A 25813-nucleotide genomic window follows, 5' to 3' on the forward strand; every position below is an offset into this window, starting at 1 on the left:
GTCTCTAGATCTTATTACAAGAGGAGAGAAAATCAATTGGTTAAATGTGTTCTGAACACCATGCTTGTCATATCACTCATTTGTTTGCAAAGATGGAAAGCTCAGTTCATCCAGAATGTCACCTAAAGAATTTCCATCAGTGCCGTTTGGTTACAGAAACTGATGGATTAACCTTTCCCCTCTGAAATTGGTGATCAATGAGTTTCAATGTAGGAATATTCCAATGGGAAAGCACTTCTCCCTCTTTCAGTTAAACAGCATTAAATGTCTATTAAAGCCCATTATGCATGTTAATACCTGTCATCACTTCATTACTTCACCGTATTTCCCAGACTACAGAGACTTTGGAAGAAATTACACTGCCATCCAAGGACCTATTTTGTGAGTAGTGCCAAAGCATTCTTTGTGTCACACTCAAGAATAAATGGTGTGGAACTACATCTTCACACACAGGAATATGAGATTCTCCCATAAGCATTTGCTGATGAATTACAATCAAAAGGAAAAAAAAATGTGCTCACTGATACTTTTTTTTCTTAAAACCACAACAAACAACTACATTTCAAAGGAGCCGTACAAATTCTAAACATTAGGTCTTAAAAGAGAGGGGTGCGAGCATAACACCTTCCAAGATTCGAAGGTTTTTCTAATGTCAAAAGGGTGAATTTCATGCAAATTTACAGTCTGGAGTCTTAATTGCTGTTGCTGTTAAGTGCATTAACTGAAAATACTGCAATACAAAATGAGCTAAAATAATTTCAACCATTCTAAGCAATAATTCTACAGTAATTCTGTGTTCATTAATCTGACTATACGTTTTGTCTGTTTGACGACTATCCATAAAGAGACAGCTTCAATGTGATTACATTACTATTATTCCTGGTGAGAACTCTGCATTACAATAGTTTGCCCATTTAGGACAGAATATCATTAAGAATACCCTGGGAGAATTTTACTGGTCTTTGAGGAACTCTCTTTTCATTCTGCATTGTATTCTTTTTAATAAAGGGAGGCAGAAACGTAGTGAAAACAGTCATTGTTCACAGGAAGAGTTAGGGAGAAATCTGTAATAATATTCAGTTATTGCAGCTCTACAGTCCCTGCTAGTGTTCCTGTAAGCAACCATGAATGATTACAGCACGACTTGGCTAAGGTAGCCACTATGGATGATTGATAGGACATTAATCAAAAGATGCATATCAGGCTCAGAATTTGTTCACAAGCTTTCTTCTAATAGCTGATTTCATGTTCACTGAGCTCTATGCCAGTTTGTTCAATTTATTCTTCAGTGTACAAGCCATTCATCAAAGAACACAATGATTTAACACCCCTTTTCCTTTTTAGTGAACAAACATTACTAAGTGTAACTACTCTGGTCTGTTCATTAAAAAACATACCATTACAATGCCATACATGAGGGTGAAACAATCCTCCTTGCTGTATCTGGCATTTTTTGCTTCCATATATACACCGTGAGTTCATCTCATATACTTCAAACACACTAGACAGCACCAACCTGAAGATGCTATCAAATTCAGCAAGATAACAAATGCAACATAGAAACAATTTGGATGAAGTACTTTATTTCTCTGCGAGTGGTTAACACCTCAAACATATTGACTCTTCAGGTGAATCAGTTTAAAAGAGTGAACTGATTTCACTGGGAGCTCCAAGCACATAGCACCCTTGGAAATACAGGTTGGTATTTATATTTCTAGGTGTTTAAGCATGCACAACAATACCTAGCTCTGAACGTCCAGGTTCAAAGATTTGGTAACGTTCTTCAGATCCTACATGTTAAAAAGACAAACTTACAATTCAGTCACAAGACATGACTGACTTAAGACCTCAGTTCAGAGATGCAGATCCTGCCCATCACTGCTCTGTGACTATGGTTACATGAGCACCTGCATCCAACAATAATTTTTTTTTTACCTATCCAAAGCAAGAGCACAGGAGATCCCTTCCAAACAGTTCAGGAGGGACAGGAAGGAACTGCTGTGAACCAAATGTATTTTAATTTCAGTAGGAGGTTGTTAAGGTGCCACAGACTAGGGACTCAGGAACTTTGGATGCTGAACAGGAACCTTTGGTCCCAAGTAGGAAACAGACTCTAGGAGCCCCAGGATGTGTATGTACAACTTAAACTTAATGCAGCTCTTTTATATTTAGTTGAGTTTAACAATATTCTCCACTCGGTCCCTCCAAGATGGGAAAAGACTGCTTTCAATAGGGTATTTCTGGTCAAGAATCCCTCTTTCACATTCTTTACTCCATACAGGGCAACAAAAAGCGTGATGGTGACTCTCCGATGGCAAAAAACCTTTCTAACTAAAGGACAAAAGCAGCTCTACTTTAACAAATACAGTGACGTGCCTTACACCAGTACAGTCCAAGTGCTTAAATGTCAAGTAGGTATATTTGCTATTCCACTCCCTATGTAAACATAAATGCCTTCCATCAGAAAGACAGATTTTACCATAGATGATGATCACAGAGATGTCCTCCTTATCTACATCTGCTCTAACACCATATAAGGCTCTAGAAGGGGGATGCTAAGCCAGGCATTGCCAACTTTGTCCAACTTGCAAGCAAGTAAACTTGTAGGGTACAGCAGAGGAGACAGACATCATTTTAGCTAGTGGCTCTCACTGGAAAACAATGACACCAGCAGCAGATGCATTAAGACACAGCTGGACAGATGTGCTAAGGACGGGAGGAATTCTTATCTCTTTACTATCTTCTTTTGCCCTGTGCTCAAGAGCAAGGGTCAAGTCGGAGGTACGAGGATTTTCCACAGAGTCTGGCAACCCACACTTCATTCCCTCTGCCTCCAACTTCAGACATCTCAGACTGAAATGAAAAGGAGATCATGAGGGAGTGGAGGAATAGCCAGCACAGCTAAAGGGAGTACTCAGAAATGGTGACAACAGCTCAGCCAGCAGCATGATTTCTTAAATAGCACAGATAGTTGCCTTCAGATAATTCTCTCCAGCTGTTTCTGGAGATCTCTTCATAAGGCAAGATGACCTGGCTGGGTTTAACGTCACTCGCATGCAAGATGCTGTCAGAGGGCAGCCTGGGTGATTCTTCTGATCTGAAAAGATCAGAAGGATCTGAAGAGAACAGAAGGTGGCAGGTCTTCCTCTGCCTTTCAAAAACCATTCAGGCTGCTCGACAATAAAGCTGATGTTGCGGGCCAAAAAGAAGAAAAAGAAATCAAAGCTTGCAATGTTACTGGCATGGAACGCTCTGTTGGGAAGGGGAGACCTGGATTCCTGCCCTCCTTCCCAAAGTTTTTAACGCACTTTGTTAAGTAACTCTTGAGTACAGGATGTGTTAAGAATCCCCATAGCCCACAATTCCCTCAGATCTCATGAGATCTTTCTGCCTTGAGTGGCAATCCTGTATCCTCTTGCTGGTCCCGCCAAGCTCACGTTGCTTTCTAGCCAGAAGGCCAGCAAAAGGGGGGGCAGCAGCACCACTCAAGCCATGTCTGCTTAGAAACGTGAACCCAGATGGCATCTGTGTCGCTCAATAATTGTCTAAAATTCATGCCGAGAGTAAACCAGATCTGAAAGTAAACATTTTGAGAGTCCAGAACAACCACATTTTTCAAAAGTGGTAACAGGTTTCAGAGGCCTCAGTTTGCCTGATATTTCTTTTAAGATACCTTAAACGGGCTGCATTTCAGACAAGGGGTGCTCAATACTTCCAAAACCCAGATGCCAGAAGAATGCAAGATGCCTGCCTCAGTCATTCATATTTTCCAAAACACCAGCCTCTTCCAAAAAATCTTGGACCCACAGAAGTTTAAGTGAATTATGGATCTTTTTCTTTCATCTACCTACTAAGAAATTAAAATCTACATCACTGGAGGGAATCTGATTTGTATTTCTGTTACAGACCTTTTTTTAGAATTAAAGTAGAAAAGGAAAAAAAAAAAGATGAACGCATTTAAGACCACTGATAAACTACAGGCAGGTTATCTTTTTAGTTGTTGAGTTTTAAGAGGGATAAGGGTAGAAAAAACATGTAATACTTCTGCTTGAGCATTCAATAACTCATATACACTGACAGAAAAGCCCACCGGTGATATAATTTATTTCTCCATACGGTGGGCTTCTGTGTCTGTCTGTCAGTCTCCCTCTCTCTCTCATGCTCTTCTCCTCCTCTGCAAAGTCTCCAGCTCCCTTCACCGGAGGTAAAGCAGGGCACTGAACTACATTGCAATTACATGAGCACATCAAATTTTGAGGAATAGACTTCAAGACAAACAGAAGAAAAACAGACATTATAATCAAAACCAAACCTTGTGGCTACTTTGTGGCTGTCCTACTAACAAGGTCATCCAGTTTCTGGTCACAGTTGCAGAATTTACTGCAAAACAGCTGTGAATTCAAGTCAGGAAAAATTCTGTCTTTCCTGCACATTGCCTAGGTGTGCCTAAGGAGACAGGCTGACACAAAAATGGCAAGGAGATCCCAATTTTGTGAGGATGGTTTTGTTACATCATCATAGTTTTCTTCATAAAAACTGTGAAGGCATCTTCCTTGTATCATAAAATGCATACATGCAGTTCTGATGCATACAAGTCTTGCAAAAACAACCAAGTGTTTTCCCTTTTCTGTTTCTGCCTTTCAAGGTTTTTAAAAAAGAGCTTTTCAAGTGTGCAAACTAAGCGGCATTCAATGACAGTCATAGCAGAGCAACTTAAAGAGATTTTTAAAAAGCATTGATGGGCTTCTGGAAGAGCTGCCCTAGGAGGCAGACAGCCAGCAAGTTCATAGAAGACTAGACGAGGCCAAAGACAGCAGGTTCAGACTAAAAGGAACAAGCGAGAGCGGTCGCTTTGGACTCACTAATCTAACGATTTTTGATGTTGGGAGAGCACAGAGAGAAGGAAAGTCAAAAAGCAGGTGGGTTCATGGACTTCTTAAATAGCATCTGCTCTTTGCACTATCAGAGACAGACTGTGTAAACAGATAGCATCTAACACCTTTAGTGTGACCCAATGGGACATTTAGTCTGTTTTTCTTTTTTAAATTTCAAAAGGATAGATTTTTTTCCTTGGGATATCTTTATTTATTTATATAGGACTGTGTTATGTTTACCATATGAAAGTTTTTGTTCCTGTCCTCTATCCTAAATGCTTTCCTGCAGCAATTCAAGACCAGCACTTTGCTGTTCTACCCAGCACTCACCACGAACCTTCCCCTTCACAGTCTCTCCCTTTCTTTTCTCCTTGGAAATTATTACTAAAACCTCTTCCTGTCCAGTCTTCTCATCTTTAATCTGAACAAAATAGGTCAAGTCTATTTTAACTCATGGGTATTATTTTTTGGACCTCTGATCACTTTCCCTGCTCTTCCTTGTAGTCCCCCCAAGTGATCAGAGAACAGGAACATGTGTCATAGTGAGACACACTCACTCCACCTAGATCACTGTGCAGGAGAAGGTTTGAGGTCCTTTGGCCTGGAGGGCCTTTGATGTCTGAGTGATGCACTCACAGCCCAACACTCGTTCCGTTAGGCAGGGTGCACCCTGCCCTGCAAGAGGGCACCCAGGCCCTTCCCAACTTGGGGAAAAGCCTTGGTGCTCTCACATAAGTCTGGAAGGCCAAATGATCCAAGTCCCTCCAAAAAGGACTCAAGTTCATGAAAGGAGAGGTAATTTGTAGGTGGACTGGCTTCGTGTTCAATAAAGCTGATCATCAGGCATTAGGGAAACACCAGATCTTCTTCTAGCTCACGCTCAAGTAGGTATAGGTGTCACTATTTGGTCTTATTCTCCCTTCAGAGTTACATGAAGCCTGTGGGCAAGTGAAACTGAGAAACCAAGGTATAGAAACACACTAATAGACACTGGATGAATACCTGGAGTCACTGAATTCGATGAAGTCTTCAGCCTTTCCTTAGACCTGGATTTCACCTTTAGTTTTTGATTTGGATCTTTTTTCAAAATCATTGTTCATTGATTAGGAATCTTGTTAAGGGGCAAAAAAAGGACCTTTCCCATTTTACAAATTACCCAGTTACTCTTCAGGAAAGGACCCCTTATAACTCTTAAATACTTCTGAAGAGGGACTGACTTCCGCAAGTCCCTAAGTGCTAGCCTAAAACCTGGCCCCTATAGACATTGCAATCTTAACTGAATTAAGTCATAATACAAGTCATAATTAAATTAACAGTGATCAAGTATTGCTTTTCACATGCTCAGATGCTCCTTTTTTATGAGAAGCAATATAAGAAACAGCTTACTTCATCCCAGTAAACTGACATGCAGGAGCCACTGTCCAAAACACGGGACATATGTAAGGGTAGATGGAAATTGAGCCATGAGGTCTGCATAAGCTGACTTCATCCACACCAGTTTATGTATGTATTCTGAAGATACTATCTGTATGTGTAAAACACAGCCTGCAGAATCAGATGTGGAAAACTGTGGACAGTAAGCAGGACAGATTCGTAGTCTGACCCCAACAGAGACGTAGCAGAGAGAAAGCCCGTGAGTTCTGCTTGGACAGAGCCCGGATGAGAAGGAGCCAGAAACATCACGTAAGAAAACTGTCTCCTGATGTCTGAGCTGGCGGAGACAGGAATTCATGTGCGTTCTTTGTAAACAAACAGGAGTGAATAAAAAGAAGTTTCCAAGTCTGTCATCTACTTCTCCTCCTGATGAAAACAACCTGCAAGAGTGACTGTCGAGAAGTATCAAGTATCTTAGACGCAAAATGAAAACCAAATGGTGTTACAGGAAGGGAGGCTTTAACAATGCATTTCTCTTTGGAGCATTTTACCTACATTTTTAGGAAAATGAAAGGAGAGTTTTGCTTTAAATCTGTTCTTTTCCCTCTACTTTCTACCTGACAACACCGAACTTCGAGTAGGCAATGCAGACAAATCACTAGTTGCTTTTATGATACAGGGAAAACCGGTATCAAATTGTTCCTATGAAACCAGACATGTGGTGTGATCTTAAACGTAGGTATGAGACCTGAAATCCTTTGAAATAATTTCTCAAAACTGACTAGGTTGCACAAAAATCCCTCTGCATTTGTAATGCTGACATGTTTCATTAAAAATCACTAACTTAGAGATAAGTCATCTAACCAAACTTGTAAAAAGACGCTTCCCTTATTTAATATAGCACATATTACACTCTTTTTTTCCCCAGTTTTTATCAGGTAACAGTCATTGTTTTACAACTCAAATCACTGCCTTTTTTTCCACTATTCTATTAGCAGTTTAAAATTAACAGAGTCTGTGGCTTGTACTTCCTCTTCAGCTTACTATATTATCTATTCTGTTTTATCTACTAGGCTAGGTGAAATTTTTCTTCATGAATACACTACCTTATGCCAGAGTAAAATGTAATAGTTTCATGGAGAGCAACAGAGCCACACTGATTAACCTTATGTGCTCAGACAGCATTGACAGCTTTGTCCTTCTCACTGGGATATTCCTGTTCAGAAGTCCTTAGTTCTTAACCGGACTTTATATTAACAGTACCTTGTGTAATTCATCTGTGCTCCCTCCTTGCAAGCTCATGACACTTTTGGCAAACATAATTTTGAATTAAATTCACGGCTGGGCAGTTTAGGTTTTCTAAAACTGATATCATTAATTACATGGAAAGTGCTAATTAATAACCACTCTCAGGGTCTTAAAATGAAGAAATAAAGTGTTAACTCTAGCATGCTTCTCCCAGCGCCAGAATTTTCCTGGAATTGATAACGTGCTGCATCCAATTATTTAAACTCCTCCGAGTAATACTGAATCAGTCTGGAGCAAGCTGCTTCAAACTGACTTTTAAGTACAAGATCTGTGACATACACATTTACAGGCATATATACCTGAACACACATGTATGTATGTGTATATGTGCATCTGTACATGTAAACATGCATGCAACATGTGCCTGCATAGTCTATATTCTCTGTATTGCTTGATTTCTTATATTATACACTTTCTAAAGACTGAAATCTTGCCATTCCTGTGTATCTGTGGTGAAAAATTTCCACCACTTTCTAACACAGAATGGGGGTGATCTATAAAACAATCTCTCCGAATGTCACCATCCTGTAATCTATACAAGCTTTCTATAGGAGGCTAGCAGCAGAATTACATTTCAACAGAGCCTGAATTAGATGCAACTGCCTGTAATACTGACAAATTTCAGTTTTAAACACTTTGTAGCACATCTCTGACATTCACGTCTTGAAAGAGAGCATAAAATGAAGCTATTAAGGCTTCATAAAGCATTATATTCCCTTCTTTAGATTAACCATACACACTACAAGACCATGGAGAATAAAGCCCCATGCTGCACGTATGTGACATGTCTAGTTATAATGGACCTGTTTCAGTGGGCTTACACCTGGTCTGAATCTCAATCTGAACTGCAACTAAGCCTTCATTTACAACATATTACAAGCAATTAACTAGAAACCTTTCAATGCAAGATAAGCTGTCACTCAGAGTCAGCTTTGCATCTCACTTAGGGAGATCCCAACAAAAGAGACAGTAAAACAGTAAAACACTTGTAATGCTCACACAATTAACACACTTTTTATCCTATATATTCTAAGGAGCTTCTTGCAAAACATTGCTGAATATATTGTGTTCTACCTGTTCTGCTCCAAACATGTTCTTTTTAAGATTCATTTAATTAAGCAGCGTTTGACTGTGTCCTTTTAAACAGATTTAATTACATAAATACACAAACTTAAAGTCTAAGATAGAAATCAATGGTAAGAATTAAGTAGTTGGATTTTTAAAAAGGTTAGACACAAATCTTCAGAGAGGGACTTCTATTTTTTAGTGTAATTGTCAGTAATCTGGGCACAGACTCAAGCAATGAAAAAATGAAACCTGCATATATGACAAAATTATTTTGAGCAGCACGGTGAAGAGCTAAGAGGTTACCCTTAGAGCCAAGTACACTAGAGGAATAAGCAGCACTGCTAGCAAGATGCACAGCGACACTGAAGGGGAGTCTGAACTACTCATACACTAGTTCTAAATTACCAAAGCCAACTCACAAGAAGCTGTTGCTCATCTCAACACAGAATTCAATGGAGGAATGAAAACTTGATCAGTGTGGAGCTACGGTAAAAACATGTTAATACAAATGGAATAGGAAACAGAAGACAGAGAATCACAGTGCATTTGAACTGCTGGTCCTCTTCCGGAATATTATTGCACGTAGCATAGGAAAATTGTTCCGGACCGTATCAGCAGAAATGACAATGCAAGAACTCTGTAAAGAGCAGACTGAAAACAACCATTTGCCTCAGAAATGAGATGAATAAGCGGAGACATAATCAGAATATATAAAATATTGAATAGAGAAGGAAGACTGAGAACACGAGGGCTCCCTGTCTTATAACTATGAGACATTCTGTTAAATTCAAAAACTGTATAATTTAAATCTGATAAAAGGATACTCTTTGCTTTGCTTTTTTTATGCAGTGCATAATTAGTGTGTCAGGCTCTTTTCTGGAGATACTTTGACTTTTCTCTGTGATAACCTTATACTTCATTTGTATAACTTAACTCTGTTTTTATTTTTCTCTTTGCTTTTCTCTATGTATTTGCCAAGAGAAATTGGAGAAATTAAATGTGGTCACTCATCTCTAGAAATAAAGCAGCTCAGAGACAAGAGTACTGACTAATTTTACAACAAATGCTCTATACAAGAAGCTTATATGAGATGAGGAAATCATTGAGAATCCAATACCTGCTTGCAGAAACACAGATTCTTGTCTTCATGGCTGATATTAATCCACTGCTGCCTAAGCTCACCCTACGAACCTGGCTATCACTTTCTAGTGCTCTTTGCGAAAGCACCCTCACCACTGTTCCCTGACACTCACCCTCAGATAAGCCTCAAGAAAAGTGAGAGGAACCAGGACAGCCAGGATCTCGCTGTAATTAACCACAGTATGTTAATTGCTCCTTCCTGTTCTGATGACATTAGGGAAGCAGGAGCAGAGCCTGGTAGAGGGGGAAAAGTGCTGCTGTGCTCTCTCAGGTTTTTTTCAAACTGTGGAGGAGATCCCAAAGGGCTCCTGTGCTCACATGAAACTGAATTTTAACACATTATGAGACAGGCATCTGCCTGGACCCAAAGAAGGTCTCTAGTAGTAGATAGAACTACTCTTGATTTAAACACCTTGTAGCTGACAGGGAATTGGGCTCACTTTCTGAAAACCCACTTTGTAAATTCAGTATTGCAGCACTGCTAAGGTACCAGAAAAATACAGAGGTTCTGAACATCAGATCCTATAGAACATGGAGTCCCAACCTCCTGTGTTTATTAAAGGCCATCTAATCTTGTGTAAAGGTTTTGAATCGGTACTCTTAGTATCATGGGAAGAGATTACCCCGCCTCTATACTCACTCTAGGCCATGCTGCCTCTCAAAAAGAAGTGCTACTGAAGTGCAAAGTCTAATAATTGTCACAGGTAGCAGATATAACATTAAGTACATCCTCACAAAAGATTAATAGCAGGGGTGCTGCTCTGCAGGACTGAGGCAGGTAACCAAATGAGTAAATGTCAAATGAAGGATTATCCTCATCGGATGCTATTTCATACTCCTCCTTTCTGCATAATCTCTCTCAGCTGAGACCTAAACCAGGTGTTTTCAAATGCACAAAGCAGAAGCTCTACCTGGTGTGCTAAAGGAGATCCACTATTAGCTGTCAGCAGGAGCGACATCTTCTTTTCAAGTACTCAGCCAGTAGTCAGGATACAGCATCACACTGCCAGCTGACAGTGACAAAGCGCCCGCCAAGTCAAGTTATTATTATTTGTTATTTGAACTGCAGTAGTACCCATGTCAAAGAATAGAATCCTTCTGTGCTCGGTAAAAACAGAGCCCAAATGTGGCTCCTTTCATTAGATTTCATCCTCAACATCCACAGTGGCCTCATACGGAGGTGGAAAAGCTGTGTGAAGCACAGGATATATATATAATCTTTTAGCCAGAGGATGTACTTTTTTTAGCCAACGCAAAGAACAGTGAAGTCCTGGAAACACTTTCTTTACGCAAGTAGCACCTTTGCAAACACAGGCTGAAAGAGCACTGAGCCTACAAAATCAGAGAGATCACAACTAAACCCATCCGCACCTTTGTGTGCTAACTCACCAGCTTTCAGCACGCACCCCTTTTCCCCCAGTGCAGGACTCGTTCAGTGTGCAAGATGCACAACAGTCTTTGGTGAGAGCCCCTCTGGTATTTTAATTCTCCTTGCCCACAGTACTGCCCATAGGCCCTCCTTCCATTGTATTTCAACCACCAGTGAACACATAATCACTGACACCCTCCTGAGCATCTCGACTGTGCTCATCACTGCATAATCTAAGTGCTTCACAAAACATGAATACTTTCAACCTTCCTCTGAGGTGAACAGGAAGGACTCATTTTGCACAGGAACATGAATCGAAGAAAGAAGAAGTTAGGAAGTGCGAGTCATTGTGGTTGCTCAATTTCAGACATGGGGACCATGACGCACCACATGAAATGTTCAAAACAGCTGTTGGCAGCTTCAAGCCATGGCTGTGAGCAATTTGGCTCCTCCGAAGCATTAAGAGCAGGAGGCTGGGCCACCAGAAGAGACAATGTATGAGCCTGGTGGTCACTGGTGACTTGTTCGGTTTGCCCAGCGACAGGCTGGGGTTGTGTTGCAAGAGCAGTCTGTCCTCCCGGCAGCAAACAACCAGGTAAAGGCTTGCCCCTCTTTTAGAGCTGCCTGGGAAGGGTGAGGCAGGGTCCTGTGGCTCTTGCTGATCCGGAGAGGAGGGTCAGCCCTGAAGCAGGCATAGGCCCTGCGAAAAAACTACTGTGCAACTCTGGAATTAAAGATGGCGCCAAAGCACAATCACAAGGGGGCAGTACCTTCATACTCCTTAATAAACCACTTCTATATGATTTAGTTTGCAGCTTTTTCTCTCTTCTAGTGCAACTGGTACCAAGCAGGTACCAGATTAAGCAGAGTTACAGCTGCAAGAAAAGTTTCTCCTTCCTTGCTGTGAGTCCTGGACTGGAACACACTGCATGTTTAGTCTATTTAATGCACGCCAACAGAAACCTCTGGGCAGCTTATCACTTGGCTACATGGGACAATTTCTTGAGAAAAGCAAAGATCACATCTATAGGAAATACTTCTAGCACATTTTAGCTTCTCAGAGAAAAGGCTGCAAGAAGTCTTTTAGTTTGTATGGGAAAGTCTCTTCTTCCTTCACTTCATGCTGATTAATAACTTTGCTGATGCTTTTGGAAATACTCAGTGTTAGACAGGTATCTGCCATGCAAAATGGTGCCAAGTATAAATTATTTGGGCTAAGTGAAAAGTGATTTGAAACAAGATCTAAAAGTAGAAGTGTTGTGTAACATTAAGTATAGCTAACGCTACTGATGTTGCCTAAAATACAAAAACTTCCTATCTTGCAATTCCATCTAGTGGCCCTCTGAACTCTACCATATTCTTGCAGCAAGACTGACCTACAAGTTTCCAGAAGCTGGGATTTGATACTAGGAGAAGTTTTTTCTACATTTAGATCACTGTTGCACACAGGATATTAAATAGGATGAACCTACAGTTTGATTCAGTACAGCAGTTCCTGTGCTGAATGCATTGTTTACAAGAGAGTGAGTTGCAATAAATTACATTTTACTGATAGTCTTGTTGCTATTTAGTCTTGGAATTTATTAAAGCAATGAAATTTGGCTTGGGTTTAATACCTTACGTCACTGCTTATTTTGGTGTAACTTAAAGGGCATCAACAGAGGTGAACTGTAATGCTAGAAAAAGAGTGAGCTCTCTCCCTCCTTTCCACTGGGAAGAATGGAGATACATGTCTCCAATTTTTCATGCTGAACACACATACTCTTTATCAAAAATGAAAAAAAAAACTAACTCAAAATAGTGGGAAATTTTGACTACACATTCCTGAAATATATGACCAGGACGTGCTGAAAGCTTCAGTCAACCCCAGGCTCAGTCCCACAAGCCTTGCCTTCTTCAGTGACACCAGTTCACAAGGCTCACTGTTCACCTCCTTAGCACCTTTACTCAGTCTCTGCCCATAACTCACTCCAGTTCCACAACTGCCTTCATCAAAACTATTCATCACACTCCAGTCTTGCAGGGGTGGCCCTTAGATTCTGTATCAAAAAGCATACACCAACCATTTCCAGCTATGGTGGAAGAGTAAAAGGAGGGAAGACTTACGCCACTGTAGAGATTATGCCAACGTTCATGCACTATTTTCCTTACCAAAGTTACGAGCAATGGGAAAGGAGGTTAGTAATTGAAGTGCCATCCCATCTTAATGACAGCGAGGGTAGTACACCTCCACACACTAAATGTATTTAACAGATGTGGCCCAAAACTGCTGCCAGCTATTGACATAAATAATATTCCACATTATGGAGCTTCGTAACTGAGACTGTGGTTACATAGGCTGCAGAGTTGTATTGCAGAGCTATGATAACATACCTGTGAAACACTGTACAGCTATTCAAGTACATCAGAGCTATGAAGCACAACTATTTAAAATCTGTGCTTAAAAAAGCCCAACAGCACTTACATTGACACCAAATATTTACAGTGCTGTCGCTGTCAAAGTTTGACTGGCTCATGGTTACTCACAGACTGGTTGCATGCCCCAATTTCTCCAGAAGTGCAAATCCCCACAGTCAGTTTTAAAGTTGTGTGTCATTTTTGCTGGAGCGGCATTTTTGAGCCTTGCCAAAAACAGGTCTTTTAGATCTCAGGAAATTGCTGTGGGGATCTGCTCCTTGGCCTCACTGCAAATTGAAGGTGGAGGCTGCTTTTAAGCCAGGGACCAGCAGCACTTTTTGTCTGAGTGCCATAAATGCAAAACCAGTATTTTCTAACGCTTTGGAGAGGTGAGGAAGTTTTTTGGGAATATCAAAAGAGCTTTTCTCAGTTAACATATAGCAATGCCACAAATACAAGAATGTTCTGCAGTTGCATCTCCATTTTTTTCTGCAGCTTCTTTTAGTTTTCTTCAGCTCCACTTTTTTTTATATTCTTGCTTTTGTTCTCTCTCCCCATGACCTGTTTGCTTCCTTTTCCTGCACAACTTCTGCCCACTTCTTCCCTTGCTGCTCTGCTCTCCTCACTCCAGAACAACCATTTTTGGCTGTTTTCTTACATGCACAAGTGAAGCAGCCAAGTGAAAATTACAGCATTTCTGATGATACTGGATGATAACAGTACTTCCTTGGTACAAAAAAAACCCCCCATAATGTAGCTCCAGAAAGCCTGATTTTTCAATGTGCAAACTAAAGCATGAAACTTGGGAGACAAATACCATGAAGTCCCAGCCAAACATTTTAATTGAACAGTACCACAAGTCTGTGTTTTACTCTCTGGTGATTGTCATGTATGAACACTTCACGTCCATTATATCTATGGCCAGAAGAACCCAATTGACTTAAGTCACAAGCCTATATTAGAGCTTTCTGAAAACAGATTCCTAAGCACACATACACACCCCACTACTGTGGGTCAGATGGAGTATTACCTGCACTGGACAATAATATGCCAAAAAGTCCCTTGCGTTTCCTTTCTGAGCAAGAAAAATGAAAGGTATTTTGTACTTTAAATTAAGCTCCAGTGAATATATATCACAAGAACTGCCAAACGCACATATTCGCAAAACAAAATGGTTACTGACACATGCGAGTATACATTCACATTTGCATGTGTGTGTACGACACAAACATGAGAAAATACAATGAAGGTAGAAAATGCTGTTCTTACCTTATTGCACTTGCAGATAAGTGGCCGTAAGAACCACTGGCTGAGGAACTGCTACGAGAATTATTGAGAATTGTAACCAAGGAATTTGGAGATGTCCGTATCATGGTCTGAAGGTCAAAGCTGTGATCAGATAGAGGGGATATGGACAACGTACGCTTTCGGCTTGGTCTAGCTGACAACCTTGGACTCGGAAACCTGGCGCCTGTTATGTAAACACAAATAATTATCCACCAGGGTACTTAATTGCATTTATTTGTTATCAGTGATGGGTAGGGGGAGTTGAAAGACACCAACATGCTGCAACAAGCCCACTCTCACCACTTGTGATCTACTGGCTACAATTGAGGAAAATTAGGAAGAAAAATCTATCTTCCTGTGGCTTACCTCAGGGGAGCTCTGTTTATTAATGTGCAAGCAAAATGATAAATTGCCAAACAAAAGGAAAAGACTTTTATGAGTTATCCCTCTCATTTCTGGTGATTTATGAATCTGATGGCTTCTTAGACATTCACGTCATTAATTCAACCATGAGCAATGAGACAGTGGTTCAGATCTGGGCTACCAGCAAACCCAAACCCACATCACTTTAACATATAGAGCCAAAGCTAAACTTGTAAAATACAGTGTAGAAATGAAGAGGCAGCTTTTCCTTTGTTGACTGTAATTCTGCTTGGACGATGCTTGATGCAAAATTAATAATCAGGACTGAAAAAATACTTTACAGGCCAGCTCTATCAGATGAAGTCAAATTGGCATTCATGGCATTAGACTGAGAAACAGTAGGATTTATTTGAATTTGTCCAGGATCCTATGACATTCTTGTGTGGGGTGTGCCAGGGCCTATGATTGCCAAATTTCTTTACAACTAGAGATTAAGCTTTTCAAAGCTGTGAAGAGAAGGCAACCATACGGATATCATTTAAATAAACACATTTCTGCTCTAAAATTTCTACCTCTTCTAGTCTATTTTACCATGGCATTCCAACTCTCTGCAGTTCTGACAGAAGATATATCACCCTAAATTTCTTCCCCTTATTTAATTATTTTCAATCTCAGTTTAGACCGAGACGGAAAGAATTAGCTTCCCTACTGCATACTGAACTATTTCCTTTAATAGTACTGCAATTTTTACCTTTTTAATCCCTTTAACCTGTAGTAAAGGACTGAGTCCTAACAATCCTGACAACCAGGGTCATGCAGGCCTTGGGTTTGATGCCTACTTTACAGCTACTTCTCCCAGAGTCCCTGACGTTGTCTGTAACTTGCTAATAATTCATGGTTGGCCACAAGACTCCACAAGACCTGGCCATAGGTCTGCCTTTCTGAACTCTGGCTTATGGCTTGGTGCCCAGGGCCATTTTTCAGCAGGGTGTTTAACCTTAGGTCCCTCATATTAAAGGAGAAGAGCCTAATTAGATGCACCTCAAGGACATAGCTGCATTACCTTTTCCTTATACACCTGAGTGGATTCTCATGCCATCTGTGTACTATCTAAGATTTTCATCTGCTATTAAAAGCTGCCATTTTATTGCTGCTGCGACTGTGTGATCAGATCTCTGTCTCTAGCCCTTCTCCTAATCTATGCTTAGATTTACCTCAACTAGCCAACATGGGTGTCAATTCTGTGGCTAATACAGAGTCTTCTTCCTTAGTGCTCTGTCTCTACAATACACCTTAGCCCATACTGATCCAGCCTTTCAATGAATATTCATGCTCTTGATTCATCCTTTAAAACTTAAGCATAACCATTTATTTCTTCCTAGAAACTACTACACATTATTTTGTGTAACCTGTTTTATCTCCTTTTTATGAGCTCACTACTGTACTGTATCTGCTTGATATTTTATTAGTGCTGCGCTTACTGCCTTTCAGAGGTGAAGATCTTCTATTTGTGCTAACATATAAACCAACAATGATCAACAGCTGTAAGAAGCAGCAACACATTTAATAAAGAAATACAAGATAGGTAACATGGCAAAACAAAAATAGTAATACTTTACACATAATGACTTTCATCCACAACTCTGCTGACTGTTCTGCCAGCAGGAAAGAGAACAAAGCCTCTGAAACCGGTAATTTGCCTCAGCTGAGGATACAATTCATATGCTTTATAGGTGAATAAACTCTGTTATTGTGGTTTTCTAAGGGGATAGCTAAGTACAGGTGTTCCAGATTAAACAGCAAGTGAAGCGGACAAGATAGACCTGCTAGACATTGGCTGACCACCAAAATGAGACGTTACTCAAGCACTGCTACCTCTGTATCATGTGTTACTATCAGGCATCCCAACGGTGTGCTACATATGGCAGCAATGGTTTGCAGTCATGTGAACCTAATTACAAACCCTCTGTTTTCCTCAAACTGATGGGCACAGATCTCAACATGCCAGTAAGAGGGCAGCAGTGGTGCTGAGGGGGGACAAGTACAGCTCCTTCTCTTCTGCTAAGCAAGAAAGACCTAGTATTTACAACTTTCTGTATTCACAACTGAGAGTCACTATGTGCTACTGATTGCCATATATGAACAGTTTCAAATGTGATTTCCAGCAGAAATATTTTTTAAAAATTACTTCTTATGGACTAAAGTCCAGTTTCGAATATCCACAACTACAAAGGGATTGCCACTTACTTGAGAAATTCATTACAAGCCTGCTAAACATGAACTGATGGCTACTGATGCTAACTAGACAGGGGATGCATGGGTGTGACCAAAAAGGTGGAGCAGTTGTTAAGAATACTAGCACCTGAGCATCTCTCCTTTGACGACAGACTGAGCAATGTAAGCAGGAGACAACAGTTGCATTTTGCTGCTTCTGTGATCAGATACCATTTACTTTCCCTGCCACAACTGCCCAAGCAGACTTGTCCGTACTGCAGTCCACATCTCAGAGCGGACTGAAGAAGCATTACCAACAACTGTTTAAAGCTCTTACAAACCTGGAGAGAAGCACGCTCACCTTTGACAGATCACAGAAGAGTGCAATTTATACTCCCTGTGGTGCTCTGCAGATTCTCAAAAACTGCAACAACATCCCTCCTGCTCCTTCTGCTCCAACTCCTGCTCCTCCTCGCCCTTTCCAGACTAAGCCCATCTCCTTCACCCCTTGCCTAAGTCACGCTGCGGCTCTTCTAAGAGGCCCCTCTCTGTCGCTTGTTAAACTTCCCCCTCATCTGCCAGCTGCTGCCAGGGCATCCCTGTTTCCGCTCCATAGGGGATGGACCAGATCTGATGCCAGCAATGAAGAAAGATGCTCCTTCAACCTGCAAGGTGCAGAGCCCAGGCTTCAGCTGCCCCACACAGCAGTCTTGGGCTTCTTCCTCTTCTTCTTCTTCTCCTCCAGGCAGTGTCTGTTTCAGTCTCCACCTAGATGTGGGAATTCGGCAGTCCCCTCCACCTACCCGAGATGGGAACAACCTCCTAAGGGCCAAGAGTCTCCTGCAAAAAGTGATTATTTCTGTCTCACAGAAGGAGCCAATGGCTGAAGCTGGGCAAGAGCTCTACAGAGCCTGACCACAGGAGAGGGGGATTCGCTTCAAGGGAGGCCACAAGTTTCAAAATTGAAAATACAATTAAATGGAATTACTGTTTTTTCAGATCTTCATGGTTTAATTAGTTTTCACATGCCTAAAAAGTCTTAAGTATGAATTGACCACTCGTTACCCTGCAGAACATTTGCTAAACCATTCAATTAGCATAACATCAGTCTTAGTATGTTACTATAAAAAGGAACAGGTCACAATTTGTCAATGTCTCTGAATACTAAACCAAACTTCTGAGCCTTGCCCAGGCATTTCTTTTAAAAACAAACACTTCAATATTTACCTAACAATTTGATATGTTCATCTGCTCACAGTATTCTCCCACTGAAGTATCATATTCCCTACTCAATAACGCTTTAAAATCAAAATATGCAGGAGCACAGATTCACTAAAAATCCATTTACCTCTGTGCAAGTGCTGAAAAAACCCCATCATCCTTGGCAAAGCATGCAAATGGAAACCGACAGTGAAGATTTGTTTAGGAATGTCACCTTTTTGGAGTAGGCATTATAGTAATAAAAATTCAGTTGTTGATAGTAAAGACTTGAGTGTGCCGACAAAAATTCAAGCAGGTGTCAGAGGAAAAGATCTTATTCCTCGGGTGGAGATCAATTCTAAAATAACAGATATCTATCTCCATCATAAATTTCAAAAATGGAATATGCCATCCAGCAAATTTGCCCATGAATTTGATTTCTGAGTTGAAGTTTTTAGCATTGCTTAATCATTTATAAGGCAATCTTCAGACATGTATCATTTATTCCATCCCTTTAAATCAAACTTATTTGAACCTGTCTCAGACACTGGTTTTTGTCGGAGGCTGTATGCATGGGAAATTTGCTTTCTTTTTTTTACATTAAAGCTTTTTTTTTTATTCTCTCTCTCTCTTTCAGTTTCTGCTCACAGATGTGTACTTTTGTTTACACTTCATGAAAGTCTGTCATAAATTTTGTCTTAGTTTTCAAAACGGTAAATCTGTCATCAGTATGAGAAGAAAACGACTGGCCTTGTTACCCTACTCTTATACCCCAACTGTGCCTGAAAATCAGAAATTAAATCCAGTCCAATGCTTCTCACATTGGCTTAACTCTTCAGGCTGCCCAAACTCTTCATGTAAATTGAGTTGCTACGAGTGTCTGTAATACAAAAAGGAGTAAGGACAATGCTGAACAAATTTGAAAAAGAAAAACCTTACATTCTGAATGAGCATAGCCAAAAGTTAGAGTGAGGATATTAATACTCTCTGGATGAATGTAGAAACCTTAGGAAACATGCTTGCCTTCCACTGAACACCATTTAGAAGCAGAGTAAAACATATTCCCCAAGAGAAAAATACAGGTATCATACGAGAAAGGCTGTGAATTTTGGAATTAAGTGCTTAAAAGACAGTTTTGGCATACCTGCTTAGTGGATGAGGGAAAGGCTGCAGATGTTGTCTATCTGGACTTTAAGTAAAGCCTTTGACACAATTTCCGACAGCTTTCTCCTGGAGAAACTGGCTGCTCATGGCTTGGATGGGTGCACACTTTTCTGGGTAAAAAGCTGGCCCAGAGTGTGGTGGTGAATGGAGTTAAATTCAGTAGGTGGCCAGTCACAAGTGGTGTCCCCCAGGGCTCAATGTTGGGGCCAGTCCTGCTTAATATCTTTATCCATGATCTGGATGAGGGGATCAAGTGCATCCTCAGTAAATTTGCAGATGACATCAAGTTAGGTGGGAGTATAGATCGGCTTGAGGGTAGGGAGGCTCTGCAGAGGGAGCTGGACAGGCTGGATCCATGGGCCAAAGCCAATTACATGAGTTTCAATAAGGCCAAATGCCAGGTCCTGCACTTGGGTCACAACAACCCTAAGCAACGCTATAGGCTTGGGTAAGAGTGGCTGGAGAGATGCCCAGTGGAAAAGGACCTGGGGATGTTGGGTCAACGGCAGCTGAACATGAGCCAGCAGCGTGCCCAGGTGGCCAAGAAGGCCAACAGCATCCTGACCTGTATCCGAAATAGCATGGCCAGAAGAACCAGTGAAGTGATTGTCCTCCTGTACTCAGCACTGATGAGGCTGTACCTTGAATCCTGTGTTGAGTTTTGGGCCCCTCACTATGAGAAGGACACTGAGGTACTAGAGCATGACCAAAGAATGACAATGAAGCTGGTGAAGCATATAGAGCAAGACTTATGAGGAATGATTGAGGGAATTTGAGTTGTTTAGCCTGGAGGAGGCTGTGGGGAGACCTTATTGTTTTCTACAACTACCTGAAAGGATGTAACAAGTGATAGGACAAGAGGAATGGCCTCAAGTTGCACCAGGGGAGGTTTAGACGGGATATCAGCAGAAATTTCTTCATGGAAAGGGTTGTCAAGCATTGGAACAGGCTGCCCAAGAAAGGGGCTGGGTTGCCATCCCTGGAGGTGTTTAAAAGTTGTGTAGATATGGTGCTTAGGGATATGGTTTAGTCAAGGACTTGGCAGCGTTAGGTTAATGGTAGGACTCGAGGATCTTAAAGGTCTTTTCCAGTCTAGGTGATTCCATGATTCTGATACAGTATCTTTACAGCCACAACAAGGAATGTCAGTTCTTGCTACAGTGGTACTGTTCATACGTTCCCCATATACACTCCTCCTAATTACTTTGATGTTATACTTAAAGGTAGCACATCCGTCCCCTTTAGAACAAGCAAGAAAACTGGAAGATTTGGTCAGGGATTCTAGCCACCAAAACTGTAGACAAGTTTTACAACAGCAAAGAAAATCCTGGTCCACTTTTCAAACCACACAGGACACAACGAGGAAAAATGACAATCAAGCGCACACCGTCTTGGCCTTATTCTTCCACAATATATTAGACAGTTCAAGGACAGTGAAGTTAAGAGCTTCAGGAAGTCTACAGCTCTTTAGGCAAGATTTCACTTTCTGATTAATGCTTCTCCCAATCATATCATCCCCAGTTTGAAATCAGTTTTCCAGCAGCACAGACCAAAACAAAAAGTCCAAAACTGCACAAACTGTATGTAACATGCTTTTGTGCTCAGCGCATGTTGGCATTGGAACTGTTATTTGTACTACAGGAGAAGGTAGAGATGCCAAATTACTGCACTAGATGTCATATAAACAAACAATTAGGAGACAGGCTTGCTCCAAGAAAGAACAATGTTTTGCTTGTATCTATTTGGCTGTTGTGTGGAATAAATGAGCAGCAGCCTTTGAGTGAGTTGAGTCAACTTGCTCAGAATTTGATAGTAGATAATGAGGGAAATCACCAATCTCTCCTCCGTTTCCTTTGACAAGACTGGGTAAAAGTGAAAAGAGTACTTTTAAGATCACCATACAAACCCTTAAGAAGAAAGATCCAAACAAATGGCATTGCTCTGCACTGATCACCGGGCTTTGTTATTAAATGCAAACAGCAGCAGTCTTATTGGGTTTTTTTAAGAAAGTCTTAATATCGGCTTCCTGTTAATTGTTTTGTTCTTGTTTCTAATCTAAAATTCTGACAAAGAAGAAAGGGGTTTTCTTTAGCATGATGAATGATAGGACATTCAGATTCCTACTTAATGACAATTAATTTACTGTATACCCACACAAGTTAAGATAGTTTTAATTAGTTTTTACAAAGTAAAAGGGTAACTTCATACTCTATTTAGATAAAAGCAGCTATTGCCTGACTAAACACATTCTCATCAAATACAGAAGGTGAGCTGCATGACCTTACCAGGATTCAGTCTTATTTTAATTCTCTATTTACTGTTTAAAAATAACCCATTTGCATAATACTGCTACACATTTTTTGTCTTTAACTCTGAAATAATGCCTAATTGAAAAGTTGCTGCTATAATGAATCTCGAATGTGTGATCTTAGTTTTTAAAAACAAACACAAAACAAATTACAGAGCACATTTCAAATATATCATAGCTAAGCCTGGTGACAGCAAATATCCTTATTAGAGATAGTGTTTGGGTACCTTTTATGAATGGGCTCAAGTTACGGGCAAAGGTCGAAACATTTTCCCTCATGTAAAATGAGATAACATTCTTGGGATGCAAAAGCTGCAATACTATGTAGATTAGAGTATACACAATCTCTGCTAACACATAAAGGTCTTTTGTGCAAATGTCATGTTTTGTATGAGTACTGCAACGTCTTCTGTTTTTCTTAAGTTTTCTGGTTTATCTCTGGGTACTTATCCTCCTATAGAGTCAACAGACCCATTCAAACAAACCTGCATCCAAATATGTGGTTTGGTTCTGCGACCTACATGCACTCAGAAACTGTCTCCCAAGAGGAATCAAAATCATTAAAAGTATAAAATATCCCTGCTCATTACAGGGGGAGGCTGGACTAGACAACGTTTAAAGGCCTCTTCCAACCCAAACTATTCTACGACTCTATGATTCCTTTACTTCAAAGAAGTCATGTCCATTCATACAAGCTGGGGATTTGTCCTTGTAATGAACACAGCAGCAGATTTACATTACCTGAACCATGAATAATGGTTTCCATTCTGCAATATACTATTAATACGCATCAAATGTACTAGCATGGTATCTTGTCGCTCCCTATTCCTCTCAAAAAACAAATCAGGAAGTATACTTTTTAGCTTTCAAGCCTAAAGCCTGCGCATTAATTTCTGGTTTAAGTCCAGAATAGTTGTGTGGCTTCACTTATTTGTTTTCTTTGTTTTCTTTCTTTCTTTCTGTGGCTTTATTTATTTTCTATTTATTTATTTATCTATCTATCTATCTGACTAATTTCCGTGGCTTTATTTATTTTATTTATTTCTGAAGTGGGTTCAAGGTATGTATGCACACTACCAGTGGAGTGAGACTGGTAGCAGAAACTGAATTTAAAAATGCTTCACTATCAAGGTAACAGAAGGAAAATAAGTTTGCCTGCCCAGTTCCACAACTATCTGCCTTGCCTGATTCTTGTAAAAATTGTTGGTCAGTCAACTACTTCACACTCCCAGGCATGTGTGCTGCAGGATAACCTTCTATATTCCTACGTGTTCCAGAGGTGAACCTCCCAACTCCCACACCCCTTGAGACCAGCAGCTGTGGCATGGAGCCAACAGCAGGGAAGAACAAACTGTGTGCTAACAAGCATCTTAAAAAGCTGTGGGACAACAAGGTGGTCCAAAGCTATTGTACTGCTCTGTACTACCAAGCAAGAGTCAACAGTCACCACTTCTTCTTGTCACCACTTTTTGCTTCCCTTGTTGAAAGGAACTGAGTACATCCCAAAAAGCATGCAGACATCTAGAGGGGAGTGCTCTGCATAATCCCTTCTGGCTGATCAAAAAACTCTTTGCCTCTCTTTGCCTCCTTCACCAGAGAAAGTGGACCAGATTAGAGGTCTGAAAGATCCTGAAGCATGTAAAAAAGGCTCTTAATATCAAGGGAAAAATAAGTCAGCATCCTTGAGAATTCAGCAAACCATTTCACCTTAGAAGTGATCTGAAAGTCTATCGGTCTATGATACACAACTCATAAGCATGGCTACCACTCTCTAAAAAGGAGGGGAGCACGCTCTCTTAATGGAAAAACAGATGTAAACCTTTTATTGGCAGAGAGCTCATCAGGGAAATACTCACTCTAACGATGAAAGTGAGTTACTGATTGTGAATAGAAAAGGACATTCTCAAAAGCACTCCAGCTCTGCTGGAATAAAATTTATAACCTGTTTTCAGGAGCAGTCCTGTTCCTCTTCCTACTTACTTTCAAAAGTTTACTTTCAGACTTGACGTAACCCTTGTACATTTGGCAATCAACGCTTTGGCCCTCCAGCCTCACAAGCAGGCTTGCGTTGACTCCCACCTCTCTATCTGCATGGAGGCCTTCTGAGGCAGACCAGGAACAACCCACATGGTTCCCTCTGAAGAAGCGTCTATATTTCTAAAGGACGTCACTTACTATCCATGGCGTGAAGATATTCCATATGAAGAGCACCAGCTCCTGCAGTGGCAGCTGAGGGAATGATGTCTGCGTACGGGCTGCGCTGGCCTGCCAACAGAGCCATCTGATGATAATATTCAGCTGGACTGACGCCAGTGTGTGGAGCTAAAAACACAACATAAAAAAGCACCATTAATGACGTAAGATAAACGAGAAGGCAAGTTTTATCATGCTGCCGTTTTCCCTGGCTATTAAACCAGCTTGTTTATTTTTTAATGTAATGCAACATCTGTGGTATGCCACCGACGGTCAATATATTTCAACAAATGATACCGCAAAGAGAGCATTCAAAAAACAGCAAGGCATAAAATATTAATGAGCTCAGTGATCTCATATTTTTATATTTATTATTGACTCAAAAAGTGACAGGTTGACAGCAGTGGAAACTAGCATGATTTATTTAGTGACACAAAAAAAGCGGGAAAACTTTCCTAGAGCTTTACTCCCATTTACCTCACTTCCAGCCCAAAGAACTCCGTCTCTAAGGTAACAACGCGACCGAACTTACATAAACATTCAAGTTTCTGGAGTCTCTGCCTAGAGGACCAGAAGATTCTCATTCACAGTGGCAGTCTGTGTATAAGCTTAGGAATAAACAAGGACAAAGCATGTTTTCAGCACAAATAGTAGTTGTCCATGAACAACACACAGATAGTTTTAGGGAGGAAAGACTGGAGACAATCAATGTGGTCATCCCATCCTTCACAGTTCATACGTAAGTGTACTTCACACATGAGCATGTTTGCAGAGTTAAAACAACAGACTGGATAGGATCGGTATCCTATCAGCGAGACTACGAGTGACGCAGTTCTCTTAGGATGACTTACACTAGACTTTCTCTCTAGTTCCCCTCCAGTTTTCAAGCGTGTCATCAATTAATGGGCAACTCTGGACAAACACAAAACGCCATGTAATTTTAACATCATCTGATCTCAGTAGGCTTCCCATGCTACAGTAAGTAGAGGGTCATTTCATGGGCTTGTATGAGAAACAGACGTGAAATAAGCTGGGCTCTATCTCCTTGAGCCTGACTCTGACTTGCTATGTGATCTGAGGTGAGCAGTCTTCCTCTCCGCTCTCTACTTGTCCCACTTGCAAAATAGTTTAAATTTCCTTACACTCTGCTTACCAGAAAGCAGAGTAAGTTTGCATGCCAGCAAATGAATCTTGAATGGAAACAAAATTTTAAGCTTAAATTCTTTGAATTGTCAATTAACCTGAATATTGTTACTTATATAGTATTACTAAAAAGGATAATTTATGTTTACATTAGAGAATCAGATCCTAAATGTAAAACTTAGAAGTAAAGCATCAACATTTACACTAAAAGGAGCTAAACATAGCATTAGAATCTGGAGAAAAGTTCACTCAGCAACAGATTTCGGAAGTATATAATCTGTCTTTATTTTTAACAAAGAAAATGGAAGAATATGCTTTTGATATTATAATGTTAAATATAACAAATTTCAGGAAAGGTTCAGAAAAATTAAAGTACACCAAAAAGCAACAGGAATGGCATAAAAAATGGGC

General features: G+C 40.5%; 1 protein-coding gene across 1 annotated transcript in view; it reads right to left on the reverse strand.

Annotated features, from left to right (window-relative positions):
- Positions 1-25813, reverse strand: part of LOC104271824 (transcriptional activator GLI3-like) — a gene marked incomplete at both ends in the record, with an annotated part of 57200 nt that overhangs the window by 4578 nt on the left and 26809 nt on the right. Inside the window, 2 exons of the mRNA XM_009866620.1 lie at positions 14800-15001; positions 24242-24388. Of these exons, the coding sequence (XP_009864922.1) occupies positions 14800-15001; positions 24242-24388 (349 nt within the window). The remainder of the gene's footprint in view (positions 1-14799; positions 15002-24241; positions 24389-25813) is intronic.

Source organism: Apaloderma vittatum, unplaced genomic scaffold (assembly GCF_000703405.1).
Source record: "Apaloderma vittatum isolate BGI_N311 unplaced genomic scaffold, ASM70340v1 scaffold9533, whole genome shotgun sequence".
NCBI lineage: Eukaryota > Metazoa > Chordata > Aves > Trogoniformes > Trogonidae > Apaloderma > Apaloderma vittatum.